Consider the following 15050-nt stretch of genomic DNA (forward strand, 5'->3'; position numbering starts at 1 on the left):
TAAATTCTACCTTACTCTTTCTTGACATTAGTTTCTACAAAATGACATTGACATGCCTTCATATTGGGGCCTAACAACACGCTTGGTTCACTGAAACTACACTTAAATCCAAGTGCAAGGACCCTTTCATTATCTATGGAGTCGTGTTGCCTACTATGTGTTCCGCATATAGTAGCAACAATTTGAGGTTTCATATTGTAGAAATTTATCATTGTAAGATTAATAGAGGATAGTGGGGGAATGATAATGAACCCAACCAAGATCACATTGGCCCATCTACCTGGATTGTCATAGACCCTGATCTACTTAATCAAAAAATATAGTAGACATAACCTGATCGAAGGACCTTTACTGGCAATTATGGCTAGTTTCGTCCAAGGAAACGTTGCTTCGTCCAAGAAGACCTTATAGACCTAGGATGGATGTTTATATAAGAGAACTAATTCAAGTTAATCTTAGCTAACAAGGCTTTATGCCCTATCAAATACACCCTATAATTCACATCTCAATAAGAAAAAATTATTGAAAAACATATGAGCTACAATTATTACCATAAGAAAATAGAGAATGCCTAGCCAAACCGCCCTCCATAACCCCTACAATGTGTCAATATCAAGAGTCATACTAGCATACATTTGATAGTAACATCACATATCCTCAACGCTCTTCTTAAACTCACCATGAGCCAATTTACTAACATCTCGTCGAACTATTACTGCTAAAAATCAGCTAATGAGATATTAGAGCAACACATTGCCGAAAGATCTTAGAAGTTTAATAAAAAACTCTACATGTCGACATAACACCTCAGTATACCTGAGATCAATCTTATCCAAGCCAATGTAAGCTAGAAAGTCCAATGCGGTGTTGGCATACGACAAAAAACTATTCCAAAACTCAAAAACCTCCAAAGTCTAAAGATATCGTCTCGTAGAAACATCATATTGCTATCCTATATCGCTAGGTTGTGCGGGCTGACAACTGAAAAATGTCTACAATAAGATAAATGAAATAATTATAATAAATGTATATTATAGAAATAAGTAACTGGCTATTGGAAAACTTCACATATAATTGTATAAAAGGTTAAGATAATCATAAATTCAGAGAACTTCATTGTGAAAATTAAATTTCAACCTTTCAAGAATTTATGTCTGAATAGACTTGTTGGATAAATATACTTTGAAAAATAACAAATATGATACGCTTATAAATTTAAGAATATTTAATAATAATGATGCTTTTAATTCCTATTTGATAATCTAAATTTTTGGAATGAAAAATTAAACATAAAAAAAAAATTTAATAGCAAAGTTAACATGTACATTATTTCTTTTTCATTAAATTATTGTAGATTGGAACTATGATATATCCGTTGAATTATATATATAGATCACCTAGTGAGTCAATAAATATGTTTCCGATAAAGTCCCCTGTGAATATGTTAGATATATGTATATTTATGATATATGTATGTTGTAGTTGTCAATATTTTAATTGAAATTTCTAGGTTGAGTCATAAAAGAGTGATATCACCTCGAATATTAGGCTAAAAAATACCGAATTAATATAAATGAACCATTAGAACTATTATAATTTTGACAAATTTATAAATCATGTAGATTAGGACACTTTGTTAAGATGACCTGAACTCTTATATATTTATATGTATAACATAATTAATTAAAAGACATCTTCCACATCCCACGCCAATCGATTTCTATAGAAAAGCTACAAATGGTAAATACAACTGGAGTTGGTTGAATGGAATGCAGGTTGTGGGAGCACAAAAAGGAAATATAGACTGGCAATCTAGTGGGATCAGGTTGTTACTGATACCCTTATTTATAAGATAGCAACAATATTTCAGCTGATTTCAGATTATTCGTCCAAATTTAATGAAAGTAGTAAATCATCCTTTATATGAGTTGAAGAGCCTATTGAAACAGAGAATTGATTGATACAAGTTGAGAAAAATATTGATGGCACAGTTTATCCTAAGGAGAGAGAAGTGTCATTAACCACATTTGAATTCAATGGTGAAGCGGAGAGATAATGATGAGGTCAGCAACAAGTTAAATTTGGGGATCAACCAAACTCTTTGATCAAAGTGGGCAATTTTGTGAAGACATTCTTGTCAACTCATAATGACTAAATTTTAACATTCTAATTCATAGCCTCCTTGATTGCTACCCATGCAAATGTAATCAGTTTGATCTAGACAAGTTCTGATGTGACACAATATCCATCTGAGTTAACCACCATCTCTGTTTGCATAAACAAGGAATTTTCGAGGCACTGTTGGTTGCTTGAATCGAGAATAACAAACAAAATAAGTAATATGCTGTCTCTCTGAAATAGCAGGCAACAAATCCAACCAAGCAATCAGTACTTTAGAAATTAAAATGAAGGTCCCCTAGGAGGCATAATAAGAAGTGGAATAATGTGCTCATATCTTCTGTCAAGAAGGTGCATCCATAATGATTCCATACTCCACCAAGTTTTCATGGAAAAAACAAATAAGGAAAAGGTAGAGGCTTACAATGTTGAACAATCTTCACCTAAACTTTTGGAAATCATTTCTTTAATGTCCTTAATGTTACAAGGGTTCACCTGCAAGATCAAAAACTATAACTTAACAAACAAATTATAACCCTTAAAGCAATTCTAATAAGATCCGCCATAAAATTATTTAAAAAATGCTGATTATTCACATGCCTGATCTAGTAATGATGAAAGTGTTGAAGAGTATTCCTTTGGAACGTGTCTCAATGATGAAACGAATTGGCCAGCTTTCACATAAAATCCTCCATTGGCTTCACAAAGTTTCAGCAGCCTTTTAGCAGCACGAAGATGGACCTAAAAGAAAGATGATGCAAATTTTAGAAAAATAGATGTTGTAAGGCTTAAGAAGCAGGTTGTAAATCCCAAACTTTTCCGCAAGCTACGTGATAACTTTTGGGTGGAAGGACTTGATTAGTAGGAAAAATCGCAAAAGAGTTAAAGCATTAAGTTTTTTTTTTTTTTTTTTTTTTTTTTTGTTAGGGAAAATGAAGTTTTAATAAATTTAGCATTCTAATCATGTTTATAAGAAACAAACCCACTAAAAGTTCTCATAAATAGCATACAACGCCATATATGCTCCACAACTAAAAAAGGGAAATGCACAAGATGCTACTCTCAGTTTTTTGGTAGCCAGTGTTACAATTAGGAGGAAAAAAATTGAACTCTAATAAGAGGTGAGAAGAGAAGAAGAGAAGAGTGGGAGTCAATGCCTTATGAGAGATAGAAGAGAAGGGAGAGGACAAGGAAGAAGTCATGTGTAGGAAGCCTATGCAAAAAAAGCACTCTAACGTCTCACATAAAAGAAGAGGAGCTCGCGGGAAAAAGGAAGAATCTGTTGACATACCTAGGGCTTGGAGATGAGTGGTCATGTGTGTCCTGTGCAAAGGAGAAGAGGGGGGTGAATCCTAGTTGATCGACGCAGCACGAAGAGGAAGAAGAAAAGAGAAGCAAATGTCTGAAGCACGGGAAGTGTTGGTGTGTCAAAGGAGGAGTTTGTGGGGGCGGTGTGGTGCCGCACAGTAGATTTTCCTGTTTGGCTAAACTACGTTTCGCCTGTATTTTTAAACAAGCTGCAGCTAAAAGCTGTGTTTTGTCATCGTAGATGGCTACCTGCGATGGCTTTTAGAAAATTGTGGTCTGACTTTTTCAAAAAAAAAAATTCTAATAACCATCGTAATTTTTTGAACTGCAATTTCTTCTTCAGCAGCTTTACGACTTCTTTAAACAGTTGCAATTGCCCCAAACAGGCCTAAATTCAATGTTGTACAAGCTTTTTTGTGTTTGTGAGTGAGAAAGAGTAACAACTTGCGTTCAAGATAGGGGAAGAGTTGAGCTTCAAAAGGTAAGGATTAATATTTGGGTTTTTTATTATATAAATGGTTTAATTTAAAGAGTTATTATGATAATATTAAAAATTTATGAATTTCTATTTGTAATTGGGTTTGACAATCAATCAAATTAAAAGCTGGTTTGAGCTGGTTAAGTTTCAAACAAAAATTTCAAAATAATTTGATGTAAATCAGGAATTATTATTATTATTATTATTATTATTAAATTAGACAAATATTCAAATAACAATAAATGAGGGAATTTAATATTCAAGTAAAATAATTAAGAAAGTAATAATAAAATAATCAATTGTAATGACCTATTAAAAGTTAAGAATATAGATGGTGAATATTGATTATGAACTAGAAATTTAAATTGGAATACAGAAATCATAAAATTAATCATCTAACTAGAATAAGATGTTAAATTAAGTTTAAGAATTATTACAATCCTTAATTAAATAAAGTAAATTTTAAATAAACAAATAAATAATAATGGAGATATTAGAATTTGTGTTTGGTTAGTATATAATGAATAAAATAATTAAACATAAAGATCAGCAAGTAAAGACCAACTAAATATAAAATTAATTATTATGCACATTTTCTTATAATTGCCAGAGTAAAGAAGACAAAGTACAAATAAAAAAATTGATTTCTAACTATCTGAACGAGATGATTACTCTTATTTTTAATCAATGATAGTTTTGTTTCTCAACCATTTACTGACACTTGCTAAATTAAATTGCCTAATTTTGATTCTGATTTATAACTTCTATTTATTGGTCTTCTTATAGTAATGACACGTTATTTAAAAATATATAGATTATATAGTATTGAATGAGATGAGTATAAGAATAATATGAACTATATAGTAAGATTGTATGTGCATATTGACTATGATAGAGCACACCCCCTTAAGGTACTAGAGGGTAACGCTAAGTTTGTCGTGCACATAAATGAAAATGTTATTGATATTAATTTATTTTAATTAGTATAACTCCTAAACGATGCTCATGTACCAGATCATATCTGAAAGTCTAAAGCTTTTGCATTGAGTTGTAGTATTTATGACTAGCATGCATATTATTTCCTCTTTCATTTTATTATTATAGAATTATGAATATTCATTGGCATTTGTAGATCATTGTTGTTTAAATTAACTTTTTAAGGAAAATTTTTTTGCTTAAATATGAGTAATATATAAGAGAATATTTATCCAAGATGTGGACAATCTAACTAAATTAAATTTATTATTTATTTAATTTAATTTAAAATTATTCACAACTCTATCATTATTTTAGATTTAGAATGAATAATTGAATTTTAATTCCACTGTCTATTCTTGTCTTAAAAAATTTTACAACCCGAGTCAGGTCAGGACAACTACAAGTATGCGAGACAGGTTTAAATAAAAACACAAACATACAATATACATGCAATATAAGTTTTATATTTTGAAATTTAAAAAGTTCATTTTAAAATAACTCTGTGAGATAGTCATAAATGACAGCTTTTGGTGTATTAGATCAAGAATATAAACTTAAATATCAATCTTAATACAAATCTTTTCAACTCTAGTACTAATGATATGAAGTATCAGACTTATGCCCCATTCGGGGAAGCATGTGGTTTGAAGGGTTTAAGTTTTGCCCTAAAAAAAATTATATTCTCAAAATAATTTCAAGTTTCTTAAAGAGAGAATTTAAGTTTTTTATAAAAAAAAAAAACTTGCAGACCATTTTTGGACTCTTAAATTCAAGTAATTAGTTCATTAGTTGAAACACATACAAACAAATTTATGACCGGACTAAATTAAAGAAAAATTGAGATATGTTAAAAAAGATTGAAAATTTTGGAAAGGACTCGAAAGATGATCTGCTGGACTTTATTAGGATCCAATTAAAAACATCACAGATGCATCAGCAGATTAGTTGAATAAAAAGTTATAAGTGAAATAAATTTTAAGACATTTGAATTTTCATTTCATTTATGCATAAAATTATTAGACATTACTTCTCTTTTTTATTGTATGAATGACAGGTTGTGTCAAATGCTAAGAACTTTAGGTTTAGTAGAATCGAACCTGAGCTAGAGAAGAAGTTTGATCTCATGTTTAGTGGTGTTGCTGCTATTAGTGAACATGTCTGGACTCCTCAAAGTTTGGAAGAACATATAGTCCAAATGATCATATTCAAAGATTAGCACATTACATAAACAAAAATAGTGAATTCAGTCATGCTAGGACTCCATCTTCTTTAAAAGCAATGGTTGGTCGCGATAAAAAAATTGGTCGTGCATCTAAGAAGTCAAATATCAAAATTAGTTACAACATGTACAAACTTAACTTCAGAGGCTAACACTACGCAATCATCTTCATCTATTCCTGATGTGATAAAAATTTTAGAACAAACTGCAGAAGTTTATGAAGATATTCAATTATATTTATACTCCATGAAGCTACTTGAAGATCACATCAAGAGAGAATTTCATAACCATGGCACCTGAGATGAGGGTTCATTACTTGCACTTCTTCTATGAAAATCGCAATAACTGATTCATATTAATTATATGATTTTAGTAGACTCATTTGATATTTTTATATAACTACTTTTGATGTTAATTTTTTTATATAATACATATTCATGATGTTGTTTCTTTTGATGATATTTTCTAGTAGAAAAATTACTTTTTATATTAGCACTTATTATGTGTCATCTTATTTGATCCAGTCGTATTTTATTCTACTTGTGATATTTTGTGATGAACTCGTAATATTGTGTGGTGATGTTAGTACTTGTGATAACTTATACTGAGATGTTAGTATCTGTCATATATTGTGTTTTAATGTTGTACTGATGATATATCATGTTGTGATGTTTATACTTGTGAGATTGTGATATGCTACATTAGTACTTGTACTATTATATTCTCAAATGTATCATGTGTAATATTTATTGTATGACAATGTTCATCATTTTGCAGCAGTGATAGAGAATATATAGAGAGCTGCAAAAAAAAGTTATTACAATAGTTGCATGTGTACTGACTGAGTACTATGATTCATACATTTCTTGCACTCCATGTATGATGTCGACATTTACCGGGGACAAGTGGAAAAATGAACTACTTGGGAATCATTCAATAAGATTACATAATATGTTTTGTATGAGTCAAGTAATACTTATTAATCTTTTGAATGAACTGCAGATCAGTCATGGCCTTTGTGGCTCTTCTAGAATGAGTTCAAGGGTGGCAGTAGCTATCACACTTTACATTTTATCACATAATGTATCTATAAAGTCAGCTTGTGGAGATTTCAACACTCAACTAAAATCATCAGTAGATAATTTTCTATTGGTTTGAATGCTTTAATAAATATGTCTTCTTAAGTGATCAAATCTGAAGATCCGACCTTCTAAATTATTCCTAGAGAAATATCATGTGATCATCGATATATTTCATACTTCAAAGTATATTGCAATCATTCGTATATTTTTCAAAAATTCAAATAATTTTGAAATTTAAATCGATTACGATGTGATATAAGATTGTTGTTATGGATGGGACATGTGTTGATGCACATGTCAAATGTTGATAAGATTGCATACATTAAACGTTGTGATTCACTCACACAGAATATTATGACAACATGTGACTTTAATATGTGTTTTATTTTTATCATGGCTAGTTGAGAGGGAAGTGTTCACGATAGTCGAATCTTCAAGTTTGCAACACGATCTCATCTGCATAACTTTCACTTGCCGCTCAAGATTATTTGACTCCCAAGTATATCTGATATTAACTTTTAATAGAGTAATTAACGGTTGATTATTCTAAGAGAAAATTATTAGTTAGTAGATGTTGGATATCCATTATAACAAAAATTTCTTAAGTCATACTCCAACACAAAATATCGCATTCCAAACTTAAAGAGGGCTAGCCAAATTGTGCGGGGAAGAAAACAGATGTTTAATAAGCGTCACTCACTTTTACATGGTGTCATTAAGAGAGCTTTTAGAGTTTGAAAGAAAAAATAGGTTATTCTACAAAATATGCCTACAAATGCTTTCGAAAAAACATGTTACAATTGTAGTAGCAACAATGACGTTGCATAATTACACATTACGTCGCCATTCGCATTTTGTTGTTGAATTTGCAAGTGTAGATGAAAACAAATTAGTGTATTCTAAAGTACATGAATATTAGTTTGGGCAATTGATGACGAATATTGATGATGATATTGTCAGCCCACGCATAGACAATGGAAAAGGTGTCGATGAGATGACTAAGTTACGAGAGCAAATTACTGATGTTTTAGTTAATTGTTAATTTAGTATTATATGGTTGATTTATGAGCGAATATTATGTAATGTAGTTGATGGATGATTGTTGCAGCAAATAATAATTTTATGCTTGAACTGTGCATTAATTTTAGTTGAACAGTTACCAACCAATCCCTATTTATTTACATAACAAACACAAACTTTGTTTTTTTTTACATTTATACCAAGTTAATAAAATTTAGCCCCATCTTGATTTTATAATTTAACTTTGAGTTGATGTTTATATTTATGTGTGTTTAATATAATACAATTAAATATGAGAATTACATACATCTAACAAAATAATGAATTCAATATAATAAGAGCAAAAGGGTATTTCAGACATTTATCTACAGACAGCACTTTCAAAACTGAATTTTTCAAATAAAACGACTATTACTGAAACACCACTTTTAAAACAGCAAATTTTCCACAGCAGCTTTTGAACTGAGATTTCATACAGCCACAGCCGAAACAAAAGCACCCTTACTGAAGTTGAGGAAGAGGCACATGAAGTGATCACTATCGATCGTGATAGTGAGATTCAAAGAGAGAGGGAGGAAAATCTGAATCCCTTCTATAGGAATGATTCTAGCGAAGAGGAGGATTGATCACTGTGCTTTGGGATTCAGTATCAGAGGAGACCAAGGGATGGATTAACTTTTGGAGGACATGTACTTATCAGATTTCGAGAGAAGAAAAAATCTCAATGACTTCATTTAGTGATTACAACCTCTTGAGGGGATGTTTTAGTATAAGTAAATATCACTTGATAGAAGAGTGAAACTTGCTACTATAAAATTGAAGAAGAGTGCATCTTTGTGGTGGGACAACCTGAAGAGAGGGAGACAGATAGAAGGTAGGAGCAAGTTCATCACATGGGAAAAGATAAAAAAGGTGATACGAAGAAAGTAGTTACCCCCACATTATTGTCAGGACATGTTCTTGAAGTTCCATCATCTATAACAGAGAGAGTTATCAGAGGTGGAGTTCACAGTAGAGTTTGAGCAGCTCATGCTAAAACATAAGCGGACAGAGCTAGAAGAGCATGCTATAGCAAGATATTTGGAAGATTTAAAGCCAACCATCTGATGTGTTGTTCAGCTATAGCCTTCGTGGTCGTTGGGCGATGATCAGACAATGTCACTGAAGGTGGACAGATAACAAAGGCAGAGCAGGCACCCACTTCTATTCAGCCAGCCAGCCACAACTAGAGGTATTAGTAGGAGCACATATGGGGGAGAATTGAAGACTGGTCAGAGAGATGACGACCTGATCAAATTGGGAAGAAGCCTGAGAAGAGTAGCACACCCAGTACAGTTTCAACCATAAAATACTTACTTGTCATGGATATGGACACATTGCCTAGTAGAGTTATTTCCTTCGCCAAGCAGAGTGCAATGGAGAGAGTGAGGGCGAGGTAAAAGAATAGTAGGGTGAGGAGTATCTACTCCATGGAGACAAAGGTGAGATGTTAGTTATGAGGAGGGCTATGTAAACTGAACCAAAGAGGGGTCACTCTTGGTTGAGATAGCATCGTTCACACTAAGTGTACTGTGAGAGGTAAGGTTTGCAGGCTTATTATTGATGGAGGGAGTTGTGAAGATGTGATCTCTACCCTTTTAGTGAAGAAGTTGGGCTTAGCTACTCATAAGCATTGTCAACCCTATTCTTTGAAATAATTGAAGAAGAGGAATAAGATACGCGTGGATCACTGATGTTTGGTAGAATTATCTAATGAGAACCAGTTGTAGGATCAGGTATGATGTGATGTTGTGCCCATGGATGCCTGTCATTTTCTTTTGGGGAGATTATGACTGTTTGATCACAGAACTAAGCATGATGTGTTCAAGACTGAGTTGGGGGAGGGAAGGATGGCGGGGTGGGGGGCAGCGGCAATGGTTTTAGTCATCCTAAACTGGAGAGGAGACTGGGTTACTAGAGATGATACAGCCACTACTAGCTGATTTCAAGATGTGATTACTGACAATTTACCCAAGGAACCACCACCACTTAGAGGCATTCGGCATGTTATAAACCTTATCCCTTGATCAGTGTTATCTAACAGGCTTTCTTAAAGATTGATACCAGTTAAGTATGAGAAATTGCAACGGCATGTATAGGACCTTATTGTTAGAGGATTGGTGAGGGAGAGCATCGATCCATGTGATGTTCTTGTTTTGATGGTACCTAAGAAAGAATGGTTCATGGAGGAATGAGTATTAATAATCGAGCTATCAATAAAATCACCATCATGTATAAATTTTTATACCTCACCTAGATGATTTACTAGATCAATGCATAGAGCTATCACCTTTTCCAAGATTGATCTACATAGTGGATATCACCAGATAAAGATAACACCAAAGGATGAATGGAAGAATTACTTCAAAACTAGAGATGGGTTGCATGAGTGGATAGCCATGCTAATTAGATTGTCCAATACACCAAGCACTTTCATGAGACTGATAAATCAGGTGGTTAGAGCTTACATTGGAAAGTTCATAGTTATGCATTTTGATGACACCTCAGCCTACAGTAGATCTAAGGACGAGCACTTGCACCATCTGAGGATGGTTTTTAAGGTTCTTCGGTTAGAGAAGTTATATGCCCATCCGAAAGAAGTGTCACCTCATAACACAAGTATATTTTTTGGGTTATATTATATTCAATGCAAGCATTCAGATGGACCATAAGGAGTAGAGGTTATTGTGAGTTAGACATCCCCACAATCCTTTACAGAGGTGAGGCGGTTTTTGGGGATAGCATCCTTTTATAGGAGATTCGTCAGAAGCTTCAGCAATATTATAGCTCCCCTAGCAGAGCTCTTGAAAGGAGAGAAGTTTCAATGGATAAAGGTTGCTAGTGCTAGGAACACTGGCAAAAACTAGGGGCAGAATACAGGGCTATACACACCCTTACAAGTACCAGAGGCTTCATGGTTGGATGTTAGTATGAATTTTATTGTGGGTCTTCCTAACGCACGGCGGAATAAGGATTCAGTGATACCAGTGGTTAACAGGTTATCAAAGATATCCCCATTTGTACATTATCACTAGACAATGGATGCATTACATGTAGCTGACTTGTATTTCAGGGAGAAAGTGAGACTGCATGAGATACCAATTACCGTTACTTTCAATAGGGATGTCAATTTTCCGGGTCACTTTTGAGGATATTATGAGGAAATCTTGGTACTAAGTTTCAGTTTGACTCAGCAACTCAGCCACAGGCAAATGGCCAAATAGAAGTGGTGAACAAGATTTTGGGGAATCTTCTGAGATGATTTATGGGGTAGATCATCAAGGAGTGGGATTTGATTCTAGCCCGAGCTAAAGTTGCTTACAATAAGTTTGTGAGTCAAACTATAGGACATACTCTCTTTAAGATTGTGTATAGGCACAACCCACTTACCCCACTTGAGATAGTATTATTTATTCCGCTATAGAGGTTAGTGGGGATTTTGATGCTAGAGTACGGAAGTTCAGATGCTACATGAGGAGGTAGAGAGAAATCACCAAGAAGAACAAAAAGTACCAAGAGCAAGCTAATAAAACCAGAAAGAAAGTACTTCTCAGGAGGGAGACCTAGTGTGGATCAGATTGAAGAAAGAAAGATTTGTGATGAGATCTATTAGGAAACTCAAACCAGAACACATGGACCTTTCAGGATGCTCAAGTAGCTAAATAGTAATGCCTATAGGATTAACTTACAAAAAGATTACAACATTTATGTTACATTCAACGTGACTAACCAAACTTCAAACTAAGAAAAGATAGAAGCTTTGACGTATGAGGTAGAAAATCTTTCAACCCCAAAAGGCGGACGCAGACCGTCTTTTACCTGGATAGATTCAGTCCAGAGTTATTGAGGGTCTCTTGTTTTGGAAGTGCCGCTTCTTTTTAAGAGGGGGCCCACTCGTAGCTATCTAGGAATATATACTTTCTTTTGTTGATATATAAGGTTTAGTATTGCTTTGATATAATTTGAGACAGTAGTCGGCGTCTCTTTCCTTCTACAAGTTGTATCCTAGGGTTTCAAGTGATGTGTTGACTGTATCTTGATCTTCAAGTGGTGTGTACCCTTCATATACCTTTCCCTCATTCTTTCTTGTGCCGTTCCCACATCCCCTTCTTTATTTTTCTTGTTGCCTCTGCCAAGAACAGCCATCTTATGGCTGCACCTACTCCTTACTGTTGTCACCCCGAACCACCATCCCCACGGTTGTTATGGCCCACGTCCTTTTTGTTGCTGCCTCAAACAGCCCTCTCGCAGTTATTTTTGTTGTTTGCTTGTCCGGACTCCTGGAAAAAACGGTCTTGTTGTTTTCATCTTGCTAGTCACCTCCTTGCCACCACACCGAAGTCCTAAACCCTAACTCGCACCACTTGCACCCTTTGTTATTTGCTTTCAGTTTGTTGTATTTCCAATTTATGGCTTCTATAAAATTAGTAGGGGTTGTGTTGTGTTTCTCTTCACCTTCTTTTCATAATAATTCTGTTATCATAGTGAGTGCTATAAAATTCCAAAAAAGCAGTCCCACAGCATAGCCCGCATATGGAGAAAATTTGCAAGATTGTCTAAGATGGCATTAGTAAGTTACGTGCAACAAATTCACTAAATTTTTGGTTTTGGTGAAAGTGGAAAGAGTAGTTGTGTCTACATGTTAGATGAATTTGATTCTTAAATTTTGGTGGTTTGAATGGAAAGAATAAATCATTTGTGGATACATGGATTAAGTGACGAATAAAAATCACATGGCCACATTAAAACAGCGTTTTTGCAACTGTAAGTTGGAAAGCATACAATGGAGTGGGAATGTTAGTTGACATAAAGTTGCAAGAAAAAGAAATAAAGAAAGAAGGCAATAAATGCATGTTTCTTTAGGTGAACGGTTAATGATGAATAAATGCCAGGCATCTAAACTTTATTTTTACCAACTATACTAAATCACTCCAATATATAATCACTTTTATTAATCATTGAAGAATAACAGACAAAGATTAGGCATCTAAGAAAGACGGCAATAAATGCATTTCCCGATAACATCAAGGAGAAGTTTAGGCACCCAATAAGCATGTCCAACGCAGTATGCCAGTATACCTCAGGCAACTTAGATCTGTAATCACTTGAACCAAGAGGCAATCCCCAGAGAGAATACTTATAATCAACCACAATGGAACTTATCTGAAAAGATCAACATGAGTGGAGAGATTAACAGAACGCAGTGCATAAATGGAAAAAAATGAACATCATAAGAGACGATCATACGGCATAGACAGCACGAGATGCTCGGGCAACACCATCGATAGCCCAAAGGATCGTCTCGCCAGACGAGGAGAGCGTAGACTCGCCGTTTAGGACGCTAGGGCTTGTGTGCCAAATGAGGGCAACGAAGGTTGCCCCCGCAGCCACACGTAGTGGGGCGCTCGGCTTGGCGTGAAATTTGAACAGCCGGGGGACCGCCATTGACGTGCAGTCTCTCCGGGCAAGCAGCGGGGACGCCCGTCACTCGATCGTCCTGAAATCGGCTACACCTTACCACGAGAAAAGTAGTTCAAAATGGCAAAATGCATTTTACTCGCTGTGTTTTAATTTCATGGGTTATTTGGATTATTTGGTATGTTTCTCAAGTCATTCTAAAAATAAAGAGTATCTTCGGCCATCTATTAAATATAAACAATGAGTATTTTCATGAGAATTATGTGTTGAATCAAATTTTATCGTGTAGATCATATCGAAGAAATAAATCTTAGAAATTGAAAGAGAGAGAAAGAAAAGAATGAGTGATACAGCGATTGCGGTAAAGTGGAATTATGCATCGGGTTCTCGAACCCATTTTATATATTTAAACAAATTGTTGCAAGAAAAGAGGAGTATGATATCTAAATGGCTAGAAAGCTCAATTAACATGAGTTCTCTTACATAAAAAACATCATCCTATTTATAGATTTGCACACATTTTTTTACTTACAGTGTGATATGATGTAAATGTTCATTAACGTGTAAATGCTCGTGTGGGTATGTGTGTACACAGACATACACATATATACATACATATATATACAACCCGGCGAACGAAGAAAATAATCGATGAAAATGCATCTTACTTGATTGTGTTTTTTGAATGAGTTATTTATTGATGTTTTTAATAGTAATTCCAAACATTTATATAGCTATATAAATTTTGTTTCATTAGATATAAGAAAATTATATGAAAAATTTTTATGATTATTATGATAATTTCAAATAGGTTGAATTATGAGAAAGTTGATCGTACATATGAGGTGATATAATAAGCCCCTAATAAGTATGCCAAGGAGCCAAAATCTTACGCCCATTACTTTTAACATTGCTACCACTAAAGATTATGAACATATATGTTGTTTACAAGTTTTGCCTCACTTTTGTTAATAAAATCGTGTTGTGTTTGGTATTATATCAACCTTGAACATAATTAAATTGAATTTACGTTTTGCTTACTCGATAGAGAAATATGAAGTAATAAATTATCAAGTTGGGATTGATTATTATCATTAGACCCTCAAAATGGAAGGTGTGGTTATTTTGATATTCAAATTTTATGTTACTTTGTTATATTATCTATAACGAAGAAAATGTTCAAATGATACGATTTGCTTATCACATTATATGTTATGATAGCTATTACAATCAATCTTCATTATTTTTTTATGAAAATTAGTTTTTATATTAAATAAATATTATAACATGCTTTTTATTTTATTTTCCATTATTTTATGGTTATTTAAAATTGTAATGTACACAATATGATGCTTATATGACTCACTCCTAGCTTATGACAAAATTTAAG

At 33.7% G+C, this 15050-nt stretch overlaps 1 protein-coding gene across 3 annotated transcripts in view; it reads right to left on the reverse strand.

Annotated features, from left to right (window-relative positions):
• The window catches only part of LOC110028501 (uncharacterized aarF domain-containing protein kinase 1), a 114144-nt gene extending 100285 nt beyond the window's left edge, over nt 1–13859 (reverse strand). For 2 of the 3 annotated variants that reach the window (XM_020730371.1, XM_020730370.1), the window contains exons 1-4: nt 13490–13858; nt 13322–13405; nt 2719–2859; nt 2543–2613 (exon numbers count right to left, since the gene is read on the reverse strand). In XM_020730371.1, coding sequence (XP_020586030.1) covers nt 2543–2613; nt 2719–2859; nt 13322–13405; nt 13490–13687 — 494 coding nt within the window. In that variant the 5' untranslated portion in view covers nt 13688–13858. Of the gene's footprint in view, nt 1–2542; nt 2614–2718; nt 2860–13321; nt 13406–13489 lie in introns of all 3 variants that reach the window. The other variant, XM_020730372.1, reaches the window with a different exon arrangement.
• Nucleotides 13860–15050: the final 1191 nt, after the last annotated feature.

The sequence above is a fragment of the Phalaenopsis equestris genome, unplaced genomic scaffold (genome assembly GCF_001263595.1).
Source record: "Phalaenopsis equestris unplaced genomic scaffold, ASM126359v1 Scaffold000513, whole genome shotgun sequence".
Taxonomy (NCBI): Eukaryota; Viridiplantae; Streptophyta; class Magnoliopsida; order Asparagales; family Orchidaceae; genus Phalaenopsis; species Phalaenopsis equestris.